This window comes from Cloeon dipterum, chromosome X, assembly GCF_949628265.1.
Source record: "Cloeon dipterum chromosome X, ieCloDipt1.1, whole genome shotgun sequence".
NCBI lineage: Eukaryota > Metazoa > Arthropoda > Insecta > Ephemeroptera > Baetidae > Cloeon > Cloeon dipterum.
The window spans coordinates 19,332,574-19,353,328 of NC_088790.1; the positions used below are offsets into that span (position 1 = coordinate 19,332,574).

Genomic DNA, 20,755 nt, shown 5'->3' on the forward strand with positions numbered 1-20,755 from the left:
CTAGTCACATGCATTATTCTTCACGGACGCGCACAATTTGCTATGGAAAATAAGGAGACGTATTGATTTGTGTTCAAACTGCCTAGTTACTGTTTTAACTTGCAAATATAAGAAAATTGGAGCTTAAATTTTGATTTACCCGATTTACCAAATTTAATAATTAAAACATTTATTCTTCTTCTTCAAAGACTATGCAAAACTTTGTTTAGCATGTCTCTCTCTCTCTTAAGTTTCTATCCCAAGAGCTCCTAAATATTTAATTTGTGTGAGCAAAGAGCCATTTCAGTTTATGGCTTCAGCCATTCCAGGTAAATAAAATCTGTTGTTGGCTGTTTATGTTGCTCAAAAAACAAAATTGGATTTCCCTTCATTCCAAGCTTCTGTGCCTGGGAAATTGGGAACCCGTGCAAAGAGTTTCGCCCAGCACTCTCGAACGCCGAAATTCTGAGAATTTTTGATGCTCCAACTCCTGTCACGTAGGCACCGACAAAATCAATAATATGTTTCATGGCGAATTTGCCAAAATCCTCTTATAGCTCGTTCGAAATAGAGGATGAATCGGATGATGTCGAGTGCTCTCTGGCACGAATTATTAGCATAAAATGTTTATCGTCAATATGCCTTGATTTCAAAGCAGTTTTCTCTTAAATGCGAGATATTGCAGAAAGCTTTTACGGTTCAAATCTGGATATTATCAACTCGCGTGAAATTTATTGAATATTTTTACAGATAAATAAGTCGCGGTATTTCATACGATTTAAAATATGCCCTTGAGAATAAACCCCTTTTTCCATTATTTAAAATGTAAATAATTTAGTCTAGAAAAATTAACGATATTTAGTGTGCTTACTGCACGTTGCAAATTATGGCCATTATTTAAATTTTCGTCCCTGGAAAAATAATTCTCTAGGATAAAAATTCGAATTTCTTTATTTGTTCCAAATATTTTTAACAAATTGACTTTTAGCAGACTTACTTTAATATTTTATGATTATATGATTTTAAGTTTCAAAATTGATTTCATGACAGATTAGCCACAAAATCTTCTTACCAAAGAAAAATCTAAAGATGCTGAAATAGTGAAAAATAAAACAAATTAGAAAATCAGTATCACGAGAAAAAGCAAGCATTTTGTTTTAAATTTGCTCTTAAAAGTGCTGGTTTTTTAGTTTATATACACAGTTTTTAAAATTTCCTTCACAAATTAGAAGTTTGTAAATCGAGAAGCGACAAAATCACTAAAATTTTCACCGGAAAACTCCACTTAAATCAGCCCTAGCGTTTAGTTTTCATAGATTCATCGTCTCTTCTGAATCCAAATATGGAGGTAATAAAAGTACATATCGTTTTGCCTTTTTCTCACATGAAATACATTGACACTATTTCTGTGAGCGAGGACATCGAGAAGGAAACCCAAGCGCGCAGGGCGTGTCGTTCGCGAGTGTCAGTGGCGATGAGCTAATTATGTAAAGGCATAATAATAAATGATCAGAATGCAGCGGATGACTTGCGAGCTGTCGGTTTCGACGATTGTTTTCGATGCACAAGTGCAGTCGGTGTGTCTCACCTGCGGCGCGAGCCAGCTTTGCTTGAAAAGAGAGGGGCGAATTGGGTCACAACAAAAATAGGGACCTTGGCCTGCTCGGCGTGACGTCACACTTTATTGAGCCGCCTATGTACATTTACGTGAGTGCACCAGCAGCAACCACAGTGTGTGCATGTACACGGTGCTCTTCGGATAATGTGCCGCCACAGCCGTGACAAATCTGCGTCCTTTTCACCACCGACGACCGATATTTTATCAGCGTCAAAATTTATGGCCAGCAACAAATTTGCTCAAAAATGGCACTCAACCCTCAGAAATGTTTTTTTAGTTCATAGCTGAAGTTGAAATCTATACACATTTTAAATATTCAACGTAGTCGTATAGATTTTAGAAAGCTTTTTTTCTAATAATTTAAATTTCTAGATTTCTATGCATTAGAACGTGTTGGTACCTAAAAAATTGAGCATCTCAACAACCAAACGCGAATTTTCTTGTTGCAAGAAAAGGGCAACAATTAAAACTTGTGTGTTTATTGATTGCGCAATTTTTCCATTGTTGTTAAATAACTCCTAATCTGAAATATTTTTTAATCTGTGTATGTCTGAAAGAAAATAAAAAATTTCACTGCAGACCAGATAAATGTGTCAATTAAAGCAGTGCAGCAGAGCCAATGAGTAATATTAATAATAATGGCCTAATTCCATGTAGGACTTAATAAAATCGCTCACAAATTGAATTGATAGCGTTATCGGCCAAATGTTACCGCAATTAATAACAGAGGCAGGAAAGATAAGAGGTCTGAACAAACTGCTCGTTATCACTCTCATTTGGTGAAGTTGCTGATTGTTTCTCTTTCAAATATACTCGATCTTGCAGCGCAAAAGTGCATTATGAAGGAGCGAAAACACGTTTGTCCACTATTGCTGGCACGTGCCCGGCAGCTAGAGATAAGATTGTGATTTTAGGGTCGGCAGCGAGTTTCAACTTTTATACGGATATTAAAAACACGTTGCTATTTCGATCAGATCCTTGCGTCAAGTGGTCACATGCCGCAACACGAGAGCACTCGCGGTTTAGAGTTGAGATGGGTCACTTTTTCGATGACCTTTCACTTCTTAATCGGAGCAGGAAACGCAACGCACGTAATCCGATTTGTGGACGAGGAATTCATAACCCAGAAAACATTCAGAGGAGACAGAGAGACACACATGGTATCATCGCTTCTGTTGCGGTGAAGTGTTCTTCGCTTGAAACGCCGCAGATTACAAAGAAATGACAGTGTTTTACCCAAGAAGTCGGCTCAATTTAGAGAAAAAACACACAATTAATTTTTACTCAGTATTTGTTCGTTTACTAAATGACCTAAATTGTGTTATCTTGACATTTTAAAGTCATAAATCATTATGTGCATTTGAGACAGTTGGAAAACCGTCACTTCCCCTGACATTTTTAATTACAATATCAGGCAACACCAGACTATTTCTGTAAATTATAAAACCTGAATTCATCAAATTTAAATAAAAACTTTCCAGTTCACCGGGAAATGAATTGGGAAATATAGCATGTCACATTTTGCCAACGTACCCTGACTAGTCGTTCAACCTTCATCCAGCTAGACTCTCGGTGAGGATGCGCACTCAATTACTGAGAGCATGCATATGTGCACGTATCTCTCAGTCAGATTGAGTTGGAAAAAAATAATTTCTGATTTAATGTTTTTGCGCCCAATGGAAGTGTTTTGGGAATTCAAGAGGATCAAATTGCTGTCGCTAGTGCACAAACCAATGCTAAAGGATTTAGTCAATAAAGCTGAAAATTTTCCTGGTAAAGCTCTGACTTTTTTTTAAAACGTTTGTATGTTCTTTTCAAACTGCAAGTACTTGTCACCTACAAGAAATTATATTTTATTTAACTACGAGGAGTTTTATCGTCTTTCTTAAGTAGTTGGATAGAGTTCTTTGAGTGGAAAATACGTACGTCTAACACAGAGTTTTTACTTTAGTTTGTCTGTGTGTTGGCAAAAACGTAAAACCAATTAAATTGTCACAAAAAGATCTGGAAACCATCATAAATACCGTTTCAAATAATTTAACAGCAATCATACGCTCAAAAGTTGAGCTGGTGGACATCATTGAGTGTATATCGACTCTGGGAGCAGGGTTCATGCGGGCAGGTTTAAAATCAATACAGCACAGATTATCCAATCAAAGTGCGTCAACAATATAAGGCTTTGCTGCTCTGTTCTCTCTCTCTCTCTCTCTCTCTCTCTCTCTCTCTCTCTCTCTCTCTCTCTCTCTCTCTCCTTGGTGCACAGGGGATGCTCGTCGCTCCCGCTGGGATGAAATCAGATGCTCCTGCGCTGGTGGTATACGTGCCAAATTTCAGGGCGAAACTTTGCTGATGTACGAATGTATCGAGTTTCCAGCAGCACGCGAAGCCGAGAGCAAACATAATATGGATCCTTCGCGGAGGGAAAATAATAAGCAATTTTGGCCAATGCGCATACAAACTGAAATTAGAAAATGTCCCCTTCTTTTAACGCGAGTTACGGACCCATTTCTACGGCGTCCTCCGCGTCGATCACGTAGGCTCTGCGCCTTGTTGTTTATTTACTTAGGCTGCTGGCAATTATTTCCTTTGAGAAGCATCAGCAGCCAGTTAATTGACAAACTTTTGTCTCGCGCGCAACCTTTCGCGAAATTGTGTGTGTGAGTGTGTTTTGGGCGTTTTGGCCGCCATGACGGAAAGTCAAATTCGCACGCACCCCGCGTTGTGTCGATTTAATTTTGCTCTCTGCGCTGCTTTGCTCCTTTCCACTTTCTTTTATTAAAAAATGCTTACAAAAACGGGAGAGAACGTATGCCATCTTGGATTAAAGCATTTTTATCACAAAATTTACACGATTTTATTCCATAATATCAGAGCTCGAATTTTTAACTGATCAAGAGTACTGAATCAGTTTTGCGCTGATATTTCAAATTGAAATATAACGAGATGAAAAGCACTGGTTATTTTTTTCTTAGACAAATTGAGTTGTTTTTGTGCACAGACGGAAGGTCTCTTTTCTCCTCTTGCCGAGTTATTATTTGGTAAAGGAGTTTTTCCTTTCTATATGTTCGCTGTGCGCATTTCTCTGAAAATATCTTCGTCTACATCAAAAATATTTAACTTCTGAGGAAATTTTTGCTTATTTTTGACTCCCTAAACAAGTTCTTTCATGGACCTGTAATTTTTATATTTACGGGAGAAAAGCCACGCAGCAAATTAAAATCAATTTTTTATTCAATTTGTGTGAAAAAGGAACTATTAAAACCACACCAACGAAATAATGTAAAAATTCAATCGAAAACACTCACAAGATCTTTTGGTCAAATTGGACAGTGCTTTAATTGATTTTTCTTAATCCTTCCTTAGCAATTAATCTCTCCATACACACAAAAATACGAATTGATAAGAAAAAACAGATAATGAAATGACACTGAAAAAAAATCGATGATTGGAGCCTTCCCAGCTCCCATTGCTGTGAAATATAAAAAATATTGAGCGACCGATATTAAATTTGCTCTATTAATATTATTCAAAGGGGTTGTCGCTCTACCTTAGCCAAAAAGGTCTTCTTTTTATAATAAAAAGGCCATTTTAATTTTTGACATAAAGTTAGGAGTTGAGGATATTTTTCCTTTGAAAAAGACGAATATTTAAAACAGTATAAGGCTCCATTGGTTTTGGAGGCAATTTAGATGGCTATGCTATTTTAAATTGCCAATAATATCACATTTTTAAACTCGGTTAGATGAATGGTGAGATCTCAATTTTTATTTTTTATTTGTATAGAGCTAAATACAATTTGGAAAGAACTCTTTTCGAAAAACCGTTATTTGAAAATTTCAAGTGGTTCAAGGCGTTCAAAAGCGATCTAGACAGTTTTGGATTATTTGTGGCACTTTTTATTCATGGTTTTGGGCTCATTTTTAAGTGTGGCTCAAAGCCTTCAATTTGCCTGATAGGTGCTCATTTAGTAAATGAAACGCACGTCAGAACAGAAAAAATTAGTCGACCGTCTTAAGTTCCTAACTTTGTTTCCCAATGAAAGAATGAGGAATCAAGAGAAAAATAGCATACCAATGTTACCGATTTAAAAAGTTTTTATTCGACTGAAACAAGTAAATCGGCCGGCACGTGTTCAAAAAGTCTTCAAAATTTCGCGAATTTCTTACCCGCGACTTGACTCGGTGCAGAGACAATGCAGACGAGGGTGATGGCAGTGGCAGAAAACAGCCCTCGATTTGCAACCTGTGCGCGCGTTGCGGCCGGCGAATTTATTGAATGGCTAGCTCTCCTGGTGTACCTGACACTGGCAGTGGCGGCTGCGTCTGGTGTAGTTGGTCGGTGGCCGTCGGAGGCGCTGCTCTCTCCGCGGCAGGGCTGCGATTTCTCTCTCGGGCCGGCGCTTATTAGTTAGTTTATGTATGGCACTAGGCCACGCAACACGGTAGACAGACAGTGAGTGCGCGCGCGGTGCCGGCCAGCGAGAGCAGAAAACGCCTGAAAGTGCGAGTGACAGACAGCGAAATGAACAACAGGTGCCCCACCGACATGGATAATTCGCGGATTTGAAGCCAGTGCTGGTTTTATTTTGATTTACCCTCACGAACACACACTCGCTCTCGTTCGTCCTCCGCGATGGAAGTTATGGTGCGCTTCAACCCCAGGGACAGGTCGATGTCGCCCGAGCCGCTCGACCTGAGCGTCGGCCCTCGAAGGCGCTCTTCGTCCGACCTGAGCCGCAGACACAGCGACTCGGCCGCCTCGGACGAGTTCAGCGACGACTCGTCGCTCGCCGCCAACTCGCCGGTCAGCAAACGGCAAAAGCGAAAGGGCTGCAACCCTTACAAGAAGTCGCTGATGAAGCGATACCGTGAGTTTCCACTCCTTTTTGTTTCCAAGAATCGAAGGCGGGGGGTTCCTTCGAAGACCGTAAAACGGTTTCACCACCTGAGGGTGTCAGGGTAGATAAAAGAACGCTGGCGAAATTTATAACAGGGTTGAATAAAATTGCCGTTATTTACGAGGGATTTTGTAGCTAAAGAAAAAACTCAAGTGCGTATTGCACTTCCTCGGGGCAGTTTTTTCTTGTTGTAAAACTTTATGATCCAATTGGCATCTTTACAAAAGATTATATTTATTTTTTTTCTCGACCGTCCTTTTTCAAGATAACATAACTTTTCCCCTATAGAAATTCCTCATGCACTTAGCGCGTGTGTGAGAACGTTTATATATATGTATTCACCAAACGCGGCGCCTGCGTTTGCGAAATCTGCGCCGTGTTTTTCGAGGAAAGAGCGGAAATTGTCGGCACCGCATTTTCGCGTCAGAGATCGCTTCCGCAATCGTCCGGCTTTATTTCCTCCCGCGGCCGATGGATCGAACACACGACGAAACTAGGCTGCTGCGGTCTATTTTTACTTTTGGGCCGATGCTTGATGCGAAAATACGAATCGGCTGACTCACCAACACCGCCGCCGCACCACCCAAATAAAACAACCAGAAGCCGCGCGAGCCAAACGCATCAGTCAACCTGAAATTTGTGTGCAGAGCGCCAAAAATCTCTCGCTGCTCTCGTTCTCCACAGACCAAAAGCAGACACAATGAATGCAGCATATATATATTTAATAGAATTTTGCGGCCATGGAAATTGTATGCTTTCCCACTCGGTTGGTTGCTCGCTCCAACATTTCAGCACTTTTAGAATGCAAAATTGGCCATTTTATTAAATATAATGTTGAAACTAGCATCAAATTTGCCATTTTAACTTGCTTTACCTCTTGAAAAATTAAATTTTCCCATATTCCAACAAAACAAATACAGCAGCACAAAAATTAGACTAATCTGAAGTGAGATTTGAAATACTAACAAAAAAACTGACAAATTTGACTAGAAAAAACCTAGTTCCTTTCGCTGTTAACTTCCAAAGTGCAAAATTTTTATGAGCCAAAATTTCAAATTTCGGGATTCGTGAATATCAGTAGTCACTCGGAGTTCTAAAAAATTTTATTGACTTCTACCGGCAAGTTTGAACCGATATGTAAGTCAGGAACAGTGTGCATAAGTTTGCAGCACCTGCGCGGTGAGGAAATGGAAATATCCGTCTGCTGACAAAGGATGAGATGCTCTTTTGAAAGAATGGAGCTCAAGGAAAAGAGCGCCGCTCGTTTTATCGCGCGTGCAGCCGCCAGTTTTCGGGTCAAGTTGAACGCTTTTCGACATAGTTGGCGCCAGGACAAGAATAGTGGCTCAGCCGAAATCTCTTCCAACCGAAAATCCTTCTGAAAAATCATTAGCAGTTGCACGGAAAGGCAAAACCGGCCAATACTGAATTAAAAAAACACCCTCCCGTGATGCAGGAATACACGTGTGCCTTCTTGACCTGCTCTCGAGGCTGTTTCCCCGTCGCTTGCTTTTCCGACGGCGCTAAACGTAATGCACATCATGAAACAACTAAAAATAGAGCACAGGGTATTGATTTTCCCGTTCCGTGTGGGGCGAGAGAGAGAGACTCAACACATAGACGGGCCAGACGTGCCACCCCATAAAGCTACAACACGCTTTCAGGGTCAACCGATTATTCATGGTGGCGGCGGCGGGGCAAAGATGGCTGCAAATTCGCTGATCGGCACCCCCGTCGCTCGCGCCCAATTTTCCGAAGCTCGAAACTGGCAACTGTGGCAATTGTGAAAAATAATAATAGCTCTTTCATTTATCTTTGTTGCACATAACTCAGCTGATAAGTTTTGGAAAATGAAGTAACTGCCATTGCGCTGATTTTCAACAAGCGAGTTCGTGACGGTAAACAAAACGAAAATTATCATATTGCACCGCGCCCCGTTATCAGTGCGCTGCCAGAGAGAGACAAGTGTCTAATCAGGCGCTAATTGTGCCACAAATTCAAGGCGAAATCAAACTTTGACTCTGCTCAGGCAAACAGAGAAGTTAGAAAGTGGTCGGTTTCGCATGGGAAAAATGCGCAACCTTGGCATGAAATTATTAAAGCACAAAAGTTCCGCCGCGCTGAGACAAACAATTGCACACTTTTGAGCACAGCCGCGCCGCTTCGCCTTCGATTTTCGCATGTCGGGCCTAGACACACAAAGCTAGCCGATCGTTATCTGCTTACGTGAATTTACACTCGGATTCTATGCCTTTCCAACTTGACTCGCTCCAACTACAGAAATTTGACTGCCTTTTCCCGGTAAACCGAGTGAATATTCAGGAGCTTCCGTCTCTAGTCTGAATAAGGAAACAGTGGACAGGGAATTTAACTTTTGAAATGACACGTAGTTTAGAACGCAACAAATTATTTTATTGCCGGAAAAAGACATAATAAAGAAATTCCATTTAATTTAAGTCGGCACGAACCCCATGATTTTCTAAAATTTGCAGTCAGATCTCTCTCAGGCGTTTTAATTTTCATTAGCGATGCTTTATTGTATCGGCAACTCCCACACAAAGAGCGTCCGCGAGTCTGTCTGTTGAATTTCTCAATTAGATCCAATTCATTGCGTGCGATGTTTGCGTCACTTCCTCGCTCGAGATTTTCACCTTATCACTGGTCTGTCTGTCTGTGCGAGCGTGTACCTCGGCGGCCGCGTGTGCGCCGGGTTTCATGCAGCGTATAGCTCTCACTTCGCATTCTCGCGGCCGCCAAGACCTATTTTTCCTCGCTGGCCTGATTACAAAATTTTGTGTGTGTGATGCGATGTCGTAGAAGTGAGCGGCAATCTTAATGTGCTTGTCTGCATTTTGTACGCTTCTCGTCGTCGCTTGCGACACTTTTCCGCATGTGAAATGTTTGCGCCTTAAATTTGGACATACTATTTTAGCACTTTTATTTTTAGCAACACTCTTGTTTTTTCTGGCTATAGTTCCAAAGTTCTGTTGATTTTTTCCCGTATGTATGAGGGATTTCTATGCTTTCTTCTCGTCTACAAAAGAAAATTCTGCTCTGCTTTCGAGTCATCCTCTTCTATTTTTGGTCTCTTCTGAGAAATCGGTGCGGCAGGCGAGGAAACAACAAAAAAACGCGCACGCAATAAACACGGCTACTTTCCTCTCTCCATTAATTGGCAGCTTCTTCTTTCGTTGCTGCTTTGAACAATCAAGTGCAAGACTCATTACCATTCCGTCTGGTCGTCGCACTAAACTAAGTAGCTCATTGCACTGAACAAAAGAGAAATTGTTATTGTTCGAATTATATTTACACTTTTCCTTAAACGCTCGCGAAGTAAAAGCTTTTAAAAAAATTCTACCTTGAAATGCGTTATAGTTTCATGAACGGGAAACGTATAACTTAAACGACCGCACTTCCTTTGAAAATTTTGTGCAATCGAATATCCACTGGTGATTAATCTGGGAATTCTCCCCGCCCGCGTTGTGAGCCATTCAGTATCTGCAAGCGGAACTTTTGGCAGGTTGCACACCACCTGCGCGACTTGGCCGATGGATGAATCAGGACTACAATAAAGGCGTTTTTTTATTTACCCGATCGCGAGAGTTCTTCGGCCGAGGAGGAAAAAATGGAAAGCAAAAGAGCTCGATCGTATTGCCATAGGCAGTGCGGCAGGTATATAAATGCATTCTGAAATGTGGGTCAAGGAATATCACACACACACACACACACACATAGTCTCTGTGTATGTGCACAGCGTTACAAGCCGAGATATACACTCGAGAGCGGGGATTTTTTCTTGCGGTGAGCTGCACTTGTGTCTTATTTTTAAATGAACGTGTAATCACTCTAGCAGTAGCTCACTTTGTGTGTCATTTATGTCAGATGAGAATGAGTGCTTGTTTGTCCATGATTCCATGATTACTGTGGACGTTTCCTTGAAATTTAGCCTGCTGAGAATAGGAGCTATTTGTACAAGTGCAGCAATTGATAATTTAATTTGTTGCGACCAAAGGTTTAATATTTTTTGCTCTCATTTAATATGAAATGAAAATATTTAAATTTGGCTCAATGTTTCCTGAAATGTTCGCTTACTCCCTGATTTGCAAATAATAACACTCGATTTATAAACAAAAATTTATTGATTTGAGGGAAACAGAGCGCAATTTCAATACAAAAACAAAACGATGAACTGATGCTGAACGCGTATACGAACGAAAGAGAAAACAAACAACGAAAATGAGAATGTCAGTCAGGTGCAAGAGTGGCACAGACACACACACACATTCGCAGCCATTATTATCATGCACTACTTAGTTCCTGGTCGCGTTCCTTTCTTCGCGTGCGAAGCAGCCAGCGAAACGCCGCGGTGAAGAAAGCAGCAAGAACGAAAACAAAATCATTTTTATTTGGCCGGCGAAACGAATGCTCGCGTGAAAGCCATAAACGGGCGCCGTTCGAGAGGGCACAATTAAAACGTAGAAAATCCGAATCCTGCCAGCTTTTTCCTGTTACATCCGTGTGGAATTGTCAGCTGAAATTAATATTTCCCGACAAACAGACAAACAGACCACGACTGAGAATAATAATGTGGCCGGCAGCAGCAGAAACTTCGCTGTGTGTTAACCGACAGCGTAATTCAATTAAGCCTCGCTGCGAGAGGAGAACAGCAATTCCGAGCCAATAAACAAATTCTCTGTTGGGTGCCTGGGAACGTGTGTTTGTTTGTACTTTCCGCGCTGATAACGTACTCGCATTCACACGCGCGTGGTTCAAAATGGAAAAGTGTGCAATCAGTAGCTCTTGTAAATAATAATCACTTGACTTGCTGCGTCTTTGTGTCTCTGCCCGGCCTTTGGACCTGTGCATGCTTTCAGTCAAGGCCGCACAAACTGGGGACAAAGTTTCAACTGGCGTTGAGCAATATTTTACTTTTCTTGAACGCAGATAATCTGAAAACCAGTCAATAATGTTACATGTAAATTGAAAAGGAGAGAATTTTCAGAAGTTATAATTTGTGTGTGTTTCGTGTTTCAGTGGACACAACTCATGGATCACTGTTGGGTGCCGACGACACAGACACCGACGATGATGGTCCAGCCACGTCGGTCGCCTCCCTGCCGCCTCCGCAGCTGAAGCAGCCGTCCTCCGTCCTTCTTCACAACATTCTCAGCCTGCAGCCGAGCAGTCTGCAGCATCCCCATCGGGCCGCCGGCTTCAGCTCCAGTTCCACTGGTAACCAAATTCCCTGCCCTCGAGTGTGTACTCGAGTGTGCACATGTAGTGCCGAACAAGTTAATTACTTTAGCCAACGACCGGGCAAAATCAATACAATCGAGCCGCTGCTGACGGGCGCACAATGTTCGCTCTATATGTTTATTAATACCTAGAGTTTCGCTTCATCTGACTCTTGCCGTGCTTCGCTGCTCACCAATTGGTCGTGGTACTCGCGGGACTGAGATTTTGCTTACTGTCAATTTTATTTATTTTTTAGATCCGGTTCAAATCGAGAGCGGGCAGTTTTCCCGACCATCTGATTTAATAAACCTTTCCCGCGTAAAATATACCTATTACATCAAAAACTAAAACAAGGTTAAAGTTAAATTATTGACAAATCAAAATTTCTATCAAATAAAACATTAGCATGATTCACAAAATCTAAAAATAAAATAAAAAAGCAGGCGGAAAATTGCGGTGTTTATAGGTTTCGGCGACAAAATAACGCGCAACATTTTCAACTGGCTTTGTACACGGAAAATGGCTTTATAAAATTGGAAAGGCCAAAATGATAACAAAAAATAATTGAATTTTCCTGAGAGATGCAAATAGATAACAAAATTCCAGTTTACCTCTTGGCTATACCAGAGAATATTGTATTAAATACAAGGAAACCTTTCGACGAAAGGCGTGTGTTTTATTGATTTAACTCACTCACTTTTTTTAAAACGTTTCCGTGTATCGCAATCCACCCACAGAGTCATAAAGAATTCAACTAACAGCAGCATTCGCATCAATTTCAGGTTCCCTCCCACCCTCCCCCGCCGACAGCGGTGTGTCCGACGTGGACAGCAGCAGCAGCGGCCACACGGACGAGCTGAGGGCTAGACTGCAGCTCCCCATCAATGGTGAGTGTCATTTTTATTGCTAAATTTCATGGTTCTTCCGAGAAAAAAGACGTTTCTTGAGCTGGAAAGCAGCAAATTGCGCCCTTTGTGACTAGAGTGTGTTGCGTCCTCAGGTGCGGCCGGCGGCGACAACGCTCTGGTGCAGCAACAGCAACAGCTGCTGCAACAACACAACTCGTACTACCAGCATTTATCGACGCCTTCCCACTTGCCACAGCACGCCGCCTACTACAACCCCAGACAACCCTCCAGCAATGGTGAGTGCCTCTGACACGTCACAAATTAAGACTTTGCGTCGAGCTGTGCATTGATTGCGATTGGAATTTTACTTGATTTGACCAGTATTTTGAACAGTACAGAATGAGTTATTTCTCAGAAGTTGGTTAGTTTGGATTAGCTTGGGATGAGATTTAGTTTAAGTGCCAATGCAATGTTGCTAGTTTTTAATGGATATTAAGTTTTTGTTCTTTTCTCTCTATTTCTATGCCGATGAAATAACAGTCGGTCATCAGCAAATGTTTATGAAAACAAAAAATACATATATTTATACAGTTTTTAGCAAGAAAACTTACTTTGAGAGAAGCAGCGAAAATTGTAAAAATTGATTAACGTTTTGATGTAGAGTGTTGCACGCATATTTTGCGTTTAATAAACCATTAAATAATAAAGTTTTTAGCTGCCATGAAAGAAATCAAAGATCAGCTCACATATAACGTTGAAATAAATTTTGCAGTCTATTCAAAGCTTAAAAAAGAAGTAGGCGTCACTCGGTTTTTGTTGTTTGCGATTCAAAGATTTAACCAATTCGATCTGGCGCTACTTCTCGTGCCTAATAAGTAAGACTTGTTGAATAGGAATTCCTTTTCTACCAGAGCCATCAAAAGATTTTTAGACTTAAGAAAAAAAACGGGGATGATCCCAGAACTGCAAACAAGCACTAAAAGGTCAACTGCTTTTTGTTGGACCATCACAGTCTGTTCCATTACTTGAGAAATTCCCTACACAAGGCGTCAATTTACAACAGCCACACTTTTCTAAGCAATTTTAAAAGCAGGCGAGAAACCGTTACAAATTGCCGATTCCCCGAATTCCTAAAAATCGGTCCATTCGCTAGAAGGAAACAAAGCAACACTGATGAGCGCGACAAAAAAACGAGGGTTGCTCTGCAGCCTTGGCGTCTGCCCAGAAGCGGTGAGCGACGAGACAGCGACTGAGCCGCACAATTACCCCCGAAACGAAAACAACCCCCAGTTGCGAATTCACGGTCGCCGGGGGCAGGCAGCCGCTGCCGCCGCCGGGCTTGACGACGAGGCTTGATAAGTGGGTGGACGGGGGTGCTCATTAAAGTGTGGCGGATTGGCGACCGACGCATGCGTCGCTTTGCACGCGAGCCGCGCTGACTCCTCTTTTAGATTTGCACCTGACCTTGGTAAAGTCACTATGTCGTTAACCCAAAGCGAAGCATGGCGAGCGCGCGCGCCGAGAGCAAGGTATGGTGATTTCAGGAAGGTATGGTCACAAGCCCAATTGCCAAAAAAACGCAATTTACTGGCAGAAATCACAATTTCAATAAATTCGTTAATACATTTTTTTAAATTGCCTCGTAACGAAAGACTTTTAGGCTAATAAGTTTTAGATTGTCTAGGAATGATCAAACCCCACTATAAAATTAATAATGTGAAAGTTTCCTCGTCTGGCTCAGAAGGGTTTTCCAACCTCCAGATGCTTATCCCGGTGTTTTTCCACCGTCTGGCCCTCCCCCCCGATAAAACAGCCAGACGGAAGGGTTATGTTGAAAGAAAGGGTTGCGCGCTTTTATTTTTTTGTATGCGCTGGCGGCGGCCAAAAGAGATAGAAGAGAGAGCAGCCCCTAAATTAAAATAACAAAAGGTGGGAGGGCCGACAGGTAGTACGATCGCGAGTTTTCTCTTCAGGTGTCGTTCTCGGTGCGCGGCGTGCATGCAGACACAGGAAGAAGTCAAGGTTAGGGTAGATGAGAAGCGGCGAGGAGGAGCGACCTAAGAATCGCGCACAAGCAGTTTTTCGTCTCCGTGAGAGTCACTCTCCAAAATTGGCTAGTGAAATATTGAAATTTGTTGACATTCATGCAGGAAGGAAATGATTTTAGATTTCATAAATAGTATTTACTCTCATCACGGTTATAGATGAGAAGGCAAAAAATTGAAATTTAGTTTTGATTTTCCAACTTCAAAGAGCAAGACTTTCTTGACACTATTTAACTTTCAACACTCTGAGGAAAATTCTAATTTCTCCCAGAAAGGAGCTCATTTTTTGCTTGCCATGTCTCGTGCGAAAACACAATCTTTGGCGTGTCAAAAGCTGCTGCTTTCCCGACCGCTCGGCGTCTGTCTTGTGACGCAAACCTTTTCTGTCGGCCCGGCATTTCACATATACTTTTCCTGTTTTTCGAAACTGTCTGCTCCGGTAAACAAAGCGCGCGCGTGTATTTTCGTTTTCGCTGGCGTTGCCGCTGCCGCCGTCGGTCGGATACTGATAGCGTGATGAGAAGGAAAGGGCTGGTCTGGAGCAGCGGCAGCAGCAGCAGATACACTTTTTTGAGCACTATTTCAAAGTGAGTGACCCGCCTGTGTGTCTCAAGGCCGACGAGAATACAAGCAACTCGCTCGTCCGCCCGCTCTTGTGATATTATTATGTGCTGTGGGCCGAGCGAGATCTTCTCCGCGCGCAGCCAGCCAGCCAAGCAACCACCATTTAACTTTATTACTCAAACACACAACACACAGAGCACATCTCGGCCGCTCGCTCGCTCTCGTGCTGTGTAAAAAATCACACTTCCTGTTTGTGTATGCAAGAAATAGAGAGAGCCTTTTCGTGCACTGCGCAACCCTTTTGTTACAGACCTCTCCTTGAAAAAGGAGGTCTCCTCCCTTTTGCAAGAACATTTTCAACGCGAAATACGCGGAATGGCAAATGGGGAAGCTAACAAGCTTGGTAATTCCTTAATTTGCGTGGTGCTCGAGCCTATGGTCTGTTGAAGGCGCCTTGGTGTTACTGTGATTCTCAAACACTTCCGTTTTGAGTTGGGAGTCAGGTCTTTCAACAGGCAATCTCAGCAGGGTATAATTTTATTTGCAGCCATTTTTCCTCGTTGGTTTTTACCAATTTACAGCACGAGTTTTTCTACACTCTACAGGATTAAAATATTTAAAACTTATATAGAAATAAATTTAATTTCGCTTTTATTCAAACCGGTTTTTAGATCATAATTTAGAAAATAAAATCGATTAAGCCGTCAATGTGAATGAGGAAAATTAAAAAAAAAAATATGAAATGACTTCAATCATATAAATTTAAATACTGGCCATTTGTTGTATCTAGAATAGATCTGAAGCCAAGCCTCATGCTGTAAATAATCCTGTTAAAACTCGCTTTTAAAGCTTAAAGCGTAAAATTTACCGAAAGCAGTTTTCTCGCAGATTTGCGTGACGAAACGACGCACTTTGCTCGCGCCAACAGGCTAATCAACGTGCATTTGGATTAATTGAGGCAGGTGGAAAGCAGGAAAGGCTGATAGTGAAACCTGAGCCAGGCAGCCAAGCGGAGTCACTCTTTCTCCTCTCCTTCGTCTTCTCTCTCGCTCTCGTCATTTTCACTTCCTCAGCCTACTTAATTCCAAATTTAATTTTAATGCAGCGCGTATCCAGGTCGCTCGCTTGCTCAACAGACTTTTCATTTGGCCGGCGCCGCGCGCGTTTTCGCCTTTGGCACCGAGAAGAAAGGAAGAAGAGAAGAAGGAGGAAACGCGCGCGCGAACCAGTGTATTACATTTTTCTCGAATTTCTAATGCGCCGCGAGAGGATGAAACTATATTTTCGCGTCGCTCGAGGCAGAACAGGAAACCTTACGAGGAAAGCTACGACGAAAAATAAAAATATCGAACCCAATTACACGCCGGCTCGCACAGGTGTATAAATAAACACACGGAGATTGTATAGAGTATATGTACTATATAATGCATGAATCTCGCGGCTCCCAGAACTCCAAGCTGCGCCTTATTCCCAGTGAATCTAGCAGCAGCACTGTGTTATAAGTTTGCAAATGATGAGTCGGTATTATTTGGTCCCTTGACGTCACGAGTCTCGGCAAACTTTGGAGACGGATTCATTTAACAGCGCGCACTAGCCTCGTCCTGCGTTTTGAAACATCTCACACGAACACACACTGTTGCCTCTCGCTCGCTTTTGGCAACCACCACAATAATCTCCTATGTGAATTGATGTTGTAGTTATTGGTTTGAAGCCAAAATTTGCTTGCATCTCAAATTGATTTCAATTCTGCTGGAAAACGGGATTTTGCAAAAGTCAATCAAGGAATTTTGAGCCTGAAGAGTCGACCGACCATATTCGTTTTTCAATTGGGGTTGTAGAAACAACTGTAGGAATTTTATTATTTTGTTTGTCAACTTTAGGAGGAAAGAAATAAACGATGTCCGAAGATTTTCCAATAAATTTAGCCCCTCTAGAATTCGACGTGAGAATTAAAAAAAAATCACTAACCAAGTAAAATTCCCAACAGGTTCTATTTAATTGCTTCTGACTGCTCATGAAATGATACTTTTGGTCCTCAAAAACACAAAAATAGCAAATTTCAACTCTGGCTACTGCTCAGACTCGCAAATGCACAGTTTGAACAAATCTCATTTTTTCCACTTTATGGTGCAATGTTTGATTTTGTCCGGTTATTTCCTCAGGTGCGGACCTGTACGCAGGTGCATCATCAAGCTACATGCAGCAGCAACAGCAGCAGCAGCACTACCTGGGTTTGGGCTCGTACGGCGGCGGCATGATGACGTCAACGTCACCGCCGATGCACCTCGGCCAGCAAGGCATGGTGAAGCAGGAGCACTCGCCGCTGGGCCTGCAGGTGGGACATTCGGCCGGCTCGCCCAACGGCGCCGACCACTACTTGATGAATCTCGGCTTCCACGCCAAGGCCAAGAAGAAGCTGAAGAAGCCGCGCGGACCGGGCACCGGCCTGCCCGGAGACACCAGCGTCAAGCGGAAAAGCAGAGAAGGTCGGTTTGCGCAGTCCTAGACCAAGCCTTCAAGGTCTCAATCTTTTCATTATTTCCCAGGCTCTACGACGTACCTGTGGGAGTTCTTGCTCAAACTCTTGCAGGACCGCGAGTACTGCCCGAGGTATATCAAGTGGACGAACAGAGAGCGCGGCGTCTTCAAGCTGGTCGACTCCAAAGCCGTATCTCGGCTCTGGGGCCAACACAAGAACAAACCAGACATGAACTACGAAACCATGGGACGAGCTCTTAGGTGAGAGGGCAAATCATACATTTTACTAACAATTTTTTCTGTTTATATTTCAATATGAACTCAATTGAAAATAAGCTTTATTTATTTTATTTTTGCAGTAAATATTTCTCAAAGAACAAAAATGCATCTTATTCCACTGGAAAATTAATAATAATATTTATTTTTCATTGCTCTTTTCGAAAGTAAAATTTTTATAATTAAAAACAATAAACCTTTCTCTTCTAGAAATAAATTTAATTTGTTCCATTTTCATCCCGTTCAGATAATTTATAATCAAGAATCAAATTTAGGTTTGATTTAATTTAAAATCCTTATTATTTCTCTAAATGATTGACTTACTAGAAAAATTCTCAGCTGTTTTATACGTAATGCCACTCAGTTAACAGTTTTGACTTTTATTATTATTCCTACGACTCTTTACTAATTGAGCTAAACTAAGCACTTAACGAAATGTTAATAAATTGATCTGAATTAACAGATATTACTATCAACGAGGCATCCTCGCCAAGGTGGACGGCCAGCGGCTGGTGTACCAGTTTGTGGACGTGCCACGGGACATCATCGAAATTGACTGCAGTGGTGTTTAATCAGCCCAGTTGCTAAGGACACGTGCATGTGTTTGTGTGTGTGTGTGTGTGTGACGAACTCCCCTCTGTGCGCGAGAGACCCACGAACACTCGAGACAATATTATGTTACGTATCTAACTCACACACCCATCGAGGACGCAAATTCCGTCAATTTCTTCGACGAGAGGAAAGAAAAGAAAGAATTAATTATGTTTCCCCCCAGCAAGATATGCAAATCTACAGAGAAATACATATAGTTAGTGTCTGCTCTAGCAAAGTAAAATGCTGCTCTCTAACCGCCGTGTTGCTGTTCATTCACTTCTGAGTCGGGTGGATTCCGCAAACTACTACTTTACCAGTTGTCTAAAGAAAGTAAGAAAGAAAGAAAGCTGTTTTTCTGGCGTCAGTGTTTTAGCAGAAAAGGATGGTTTTACAAAATAGACGAAAAATCTGCTTGCTCACAAGCGTGTCCGTGATATGAAATCATAAATGAAATGTTGCATCAAACAAACAAACAAACAGTTTAACTATATATATTTTTATGCACAATTACGATAGATAATATATTAAATTAAAACCAGGGTGGGGCTATTTTAATTACTTAACTGAGACGAACAGCTGATTAACACTTTTTCCCTGTCGTGCGTTGCGTGCTTGCCGCCTGTATGAGAATCTGTCTGCTGTATTTTATTTTTCCGGTGTGAGCATCCATAAATGGGAATCAATTGTTGCTGCGGCAATTTTTCAACTCTTAACAGAAAGAAACTCCTTCTGATCCACCACTGCAGAGCAACTGAACCCTTAGTGTCCAAGTAGAGCAAACATTTTTCTGGATTAATGTCGACTTTTAAGCTTCTTCTCTACTATATCTATTATTGTATCATAGCGTTTACATATTAAGTAGGGTGTAAGCACAAAATGCATCTCTCACGCTGTACTAAGAACGAACATCTATGTTATTGTGTGAATTTTGGCCAATTGCGAGAAAACAAGAGGGATTCAAGAGCCGTCTGATTCGTTCAATATTGATGTTTCAATGCATGTATTTTTGGAAGTTTTTCTGTCCGCACTCTACTGGCGATCGGATTTATGAAACAGAATCAAAGCGATTTTCAGTCCCAGTAATTTTGCTTCGAGATTTGAGTTACTGTTTTTGCCTTTGGTCAAACGCAAAGAGAGTTAGTTGTGCACGAAAAATCAGACAAGGGAAGGTCGATCTCAGGTAATATTAAAGTTGGAGAACAATTTGAGAGACAAAAACCAGCGCGAAAAGTGTTAATAAAACTAGTTGACAAATTTTGCGGTCCAAAAAGTTGTACATAAAAGAAAAACGATTAAAAATTAGCAGAAAAAGAGTTGAAAATATTAAAGTGATACAATGTACAGAGAGTTTGTATTTTTTGAATAAATTAGAGGTTAACGATTTATTATTGTAAAAATTGTATAAATTGAGAAGAGGCGTTGCAAAATGTATCAGAACTCGAAATGATACTTATTTATATTTTTTGTCAAAGGACGCAAACTCCTGAGAAAAAAATCGACACTTGATCGGCTGTTGCATATTAAATTTATGAATAGAGCAGTTAAAAGAAAACTTTTAAAGTATCTATAGATTGTAATTTTCCCATGACAGAGAGAGTACACTTAGTGGACGATATTTTTGCCTCGCTGAAGAGGTGAACTTCTGTTTCTTTGCTATTTTTCCTTTAGTTGGAAAACACTCATAGGGACCACCATTATTCTATCTTATTTTGAAGCAGGAAAAATTTCCAATAAATCTCAGACACAAGTTTAAAAAAAGAAAAGAAAATGTATTCAAGTACATGATTAGTTGTCCAAGGTTGTACTTACACGGTGTTATACATGGTGAAAATTGTGATTTCGCTGATGTTTATTTGTAAAAAAGAGAAAAATGTGAAAACCGACACTTGATATTTAATTGTAATGTTTTGGACTTCAATGAGAAAACAACAATAAAATAGTCAGTTGTATCTGCTCAAATAAAATCCCAACCCTTTTATTTGCAATAAAAACAGTTTACAATCTTTTGCTGATGTAGCCCAAAATTATTTTAACCTTTCAAACTATTTGTAATTTAAATATGTTTGTTTGATTTTAATTTTTCCTCCATCTTGAAATTGAATAATTAAAGGCTGTAGATACTTTTCGTTCTGAAAGCCGCCTGTAAATGACCAGGAAATAAAGGATAAAGAAAAATTGCTTAATTGCTCATATTTCCCCTCGCGCCGAAAGTTCGGTTAAG

General features: G+C 41.1%; 1 protein-coding gene across 3 annotated transcripts in view; it reads left to right on the plus strand.

Annotated features, from left to right (window-relative positions):
* The window catches only part of Eip74EF (Ecdysone-induced protein E74), an 80,164-nt gene extending 59,666 nt beyond the window's left edge, over positions 1 to 20,498 (plus strand). For 2 of the 3 annotated variants that reach the window (XM_065496489.1, XM_065496488.1), the window contains exons 7-12: positions 11,529 to 11,726; positions 12,512 to 12,616; positions 12,730 to 12,873; positions 17,349 to 17,672; positions 17,733 to 17,925; positions 18,404 to 20,498. In XM_065496489.1, the coding sequence (XP_065352561.1) occupies positions 11,529 to 11,726; positions 12,512 to 12,616; positions 12,730 to 12,873; positions 17,349 to 17,672; positions 17,733 to 17,925; positions 18,404 to 18,512 (1,073 nt within the window). In that variant the 3' untranslated portion in view covers positions 18,513 to 20,498. Of the gene's footprint in view, positions 1 to 5,995; positions 6,465 to 11,528; positions 11,727 to 12,511; positions 12,617 to 12,729; positions 12,874 to 17,348; positions 17,673 to 17,732; positions 17,926 to 18,403 lie in introns of those variants that run through there. The other variant, XM_065496490.1, reaches the window with a different exon arrangement.
* The last annotated feature ends 257 nt before the right edge of the window (positions 20,499 to 20,755 follow it).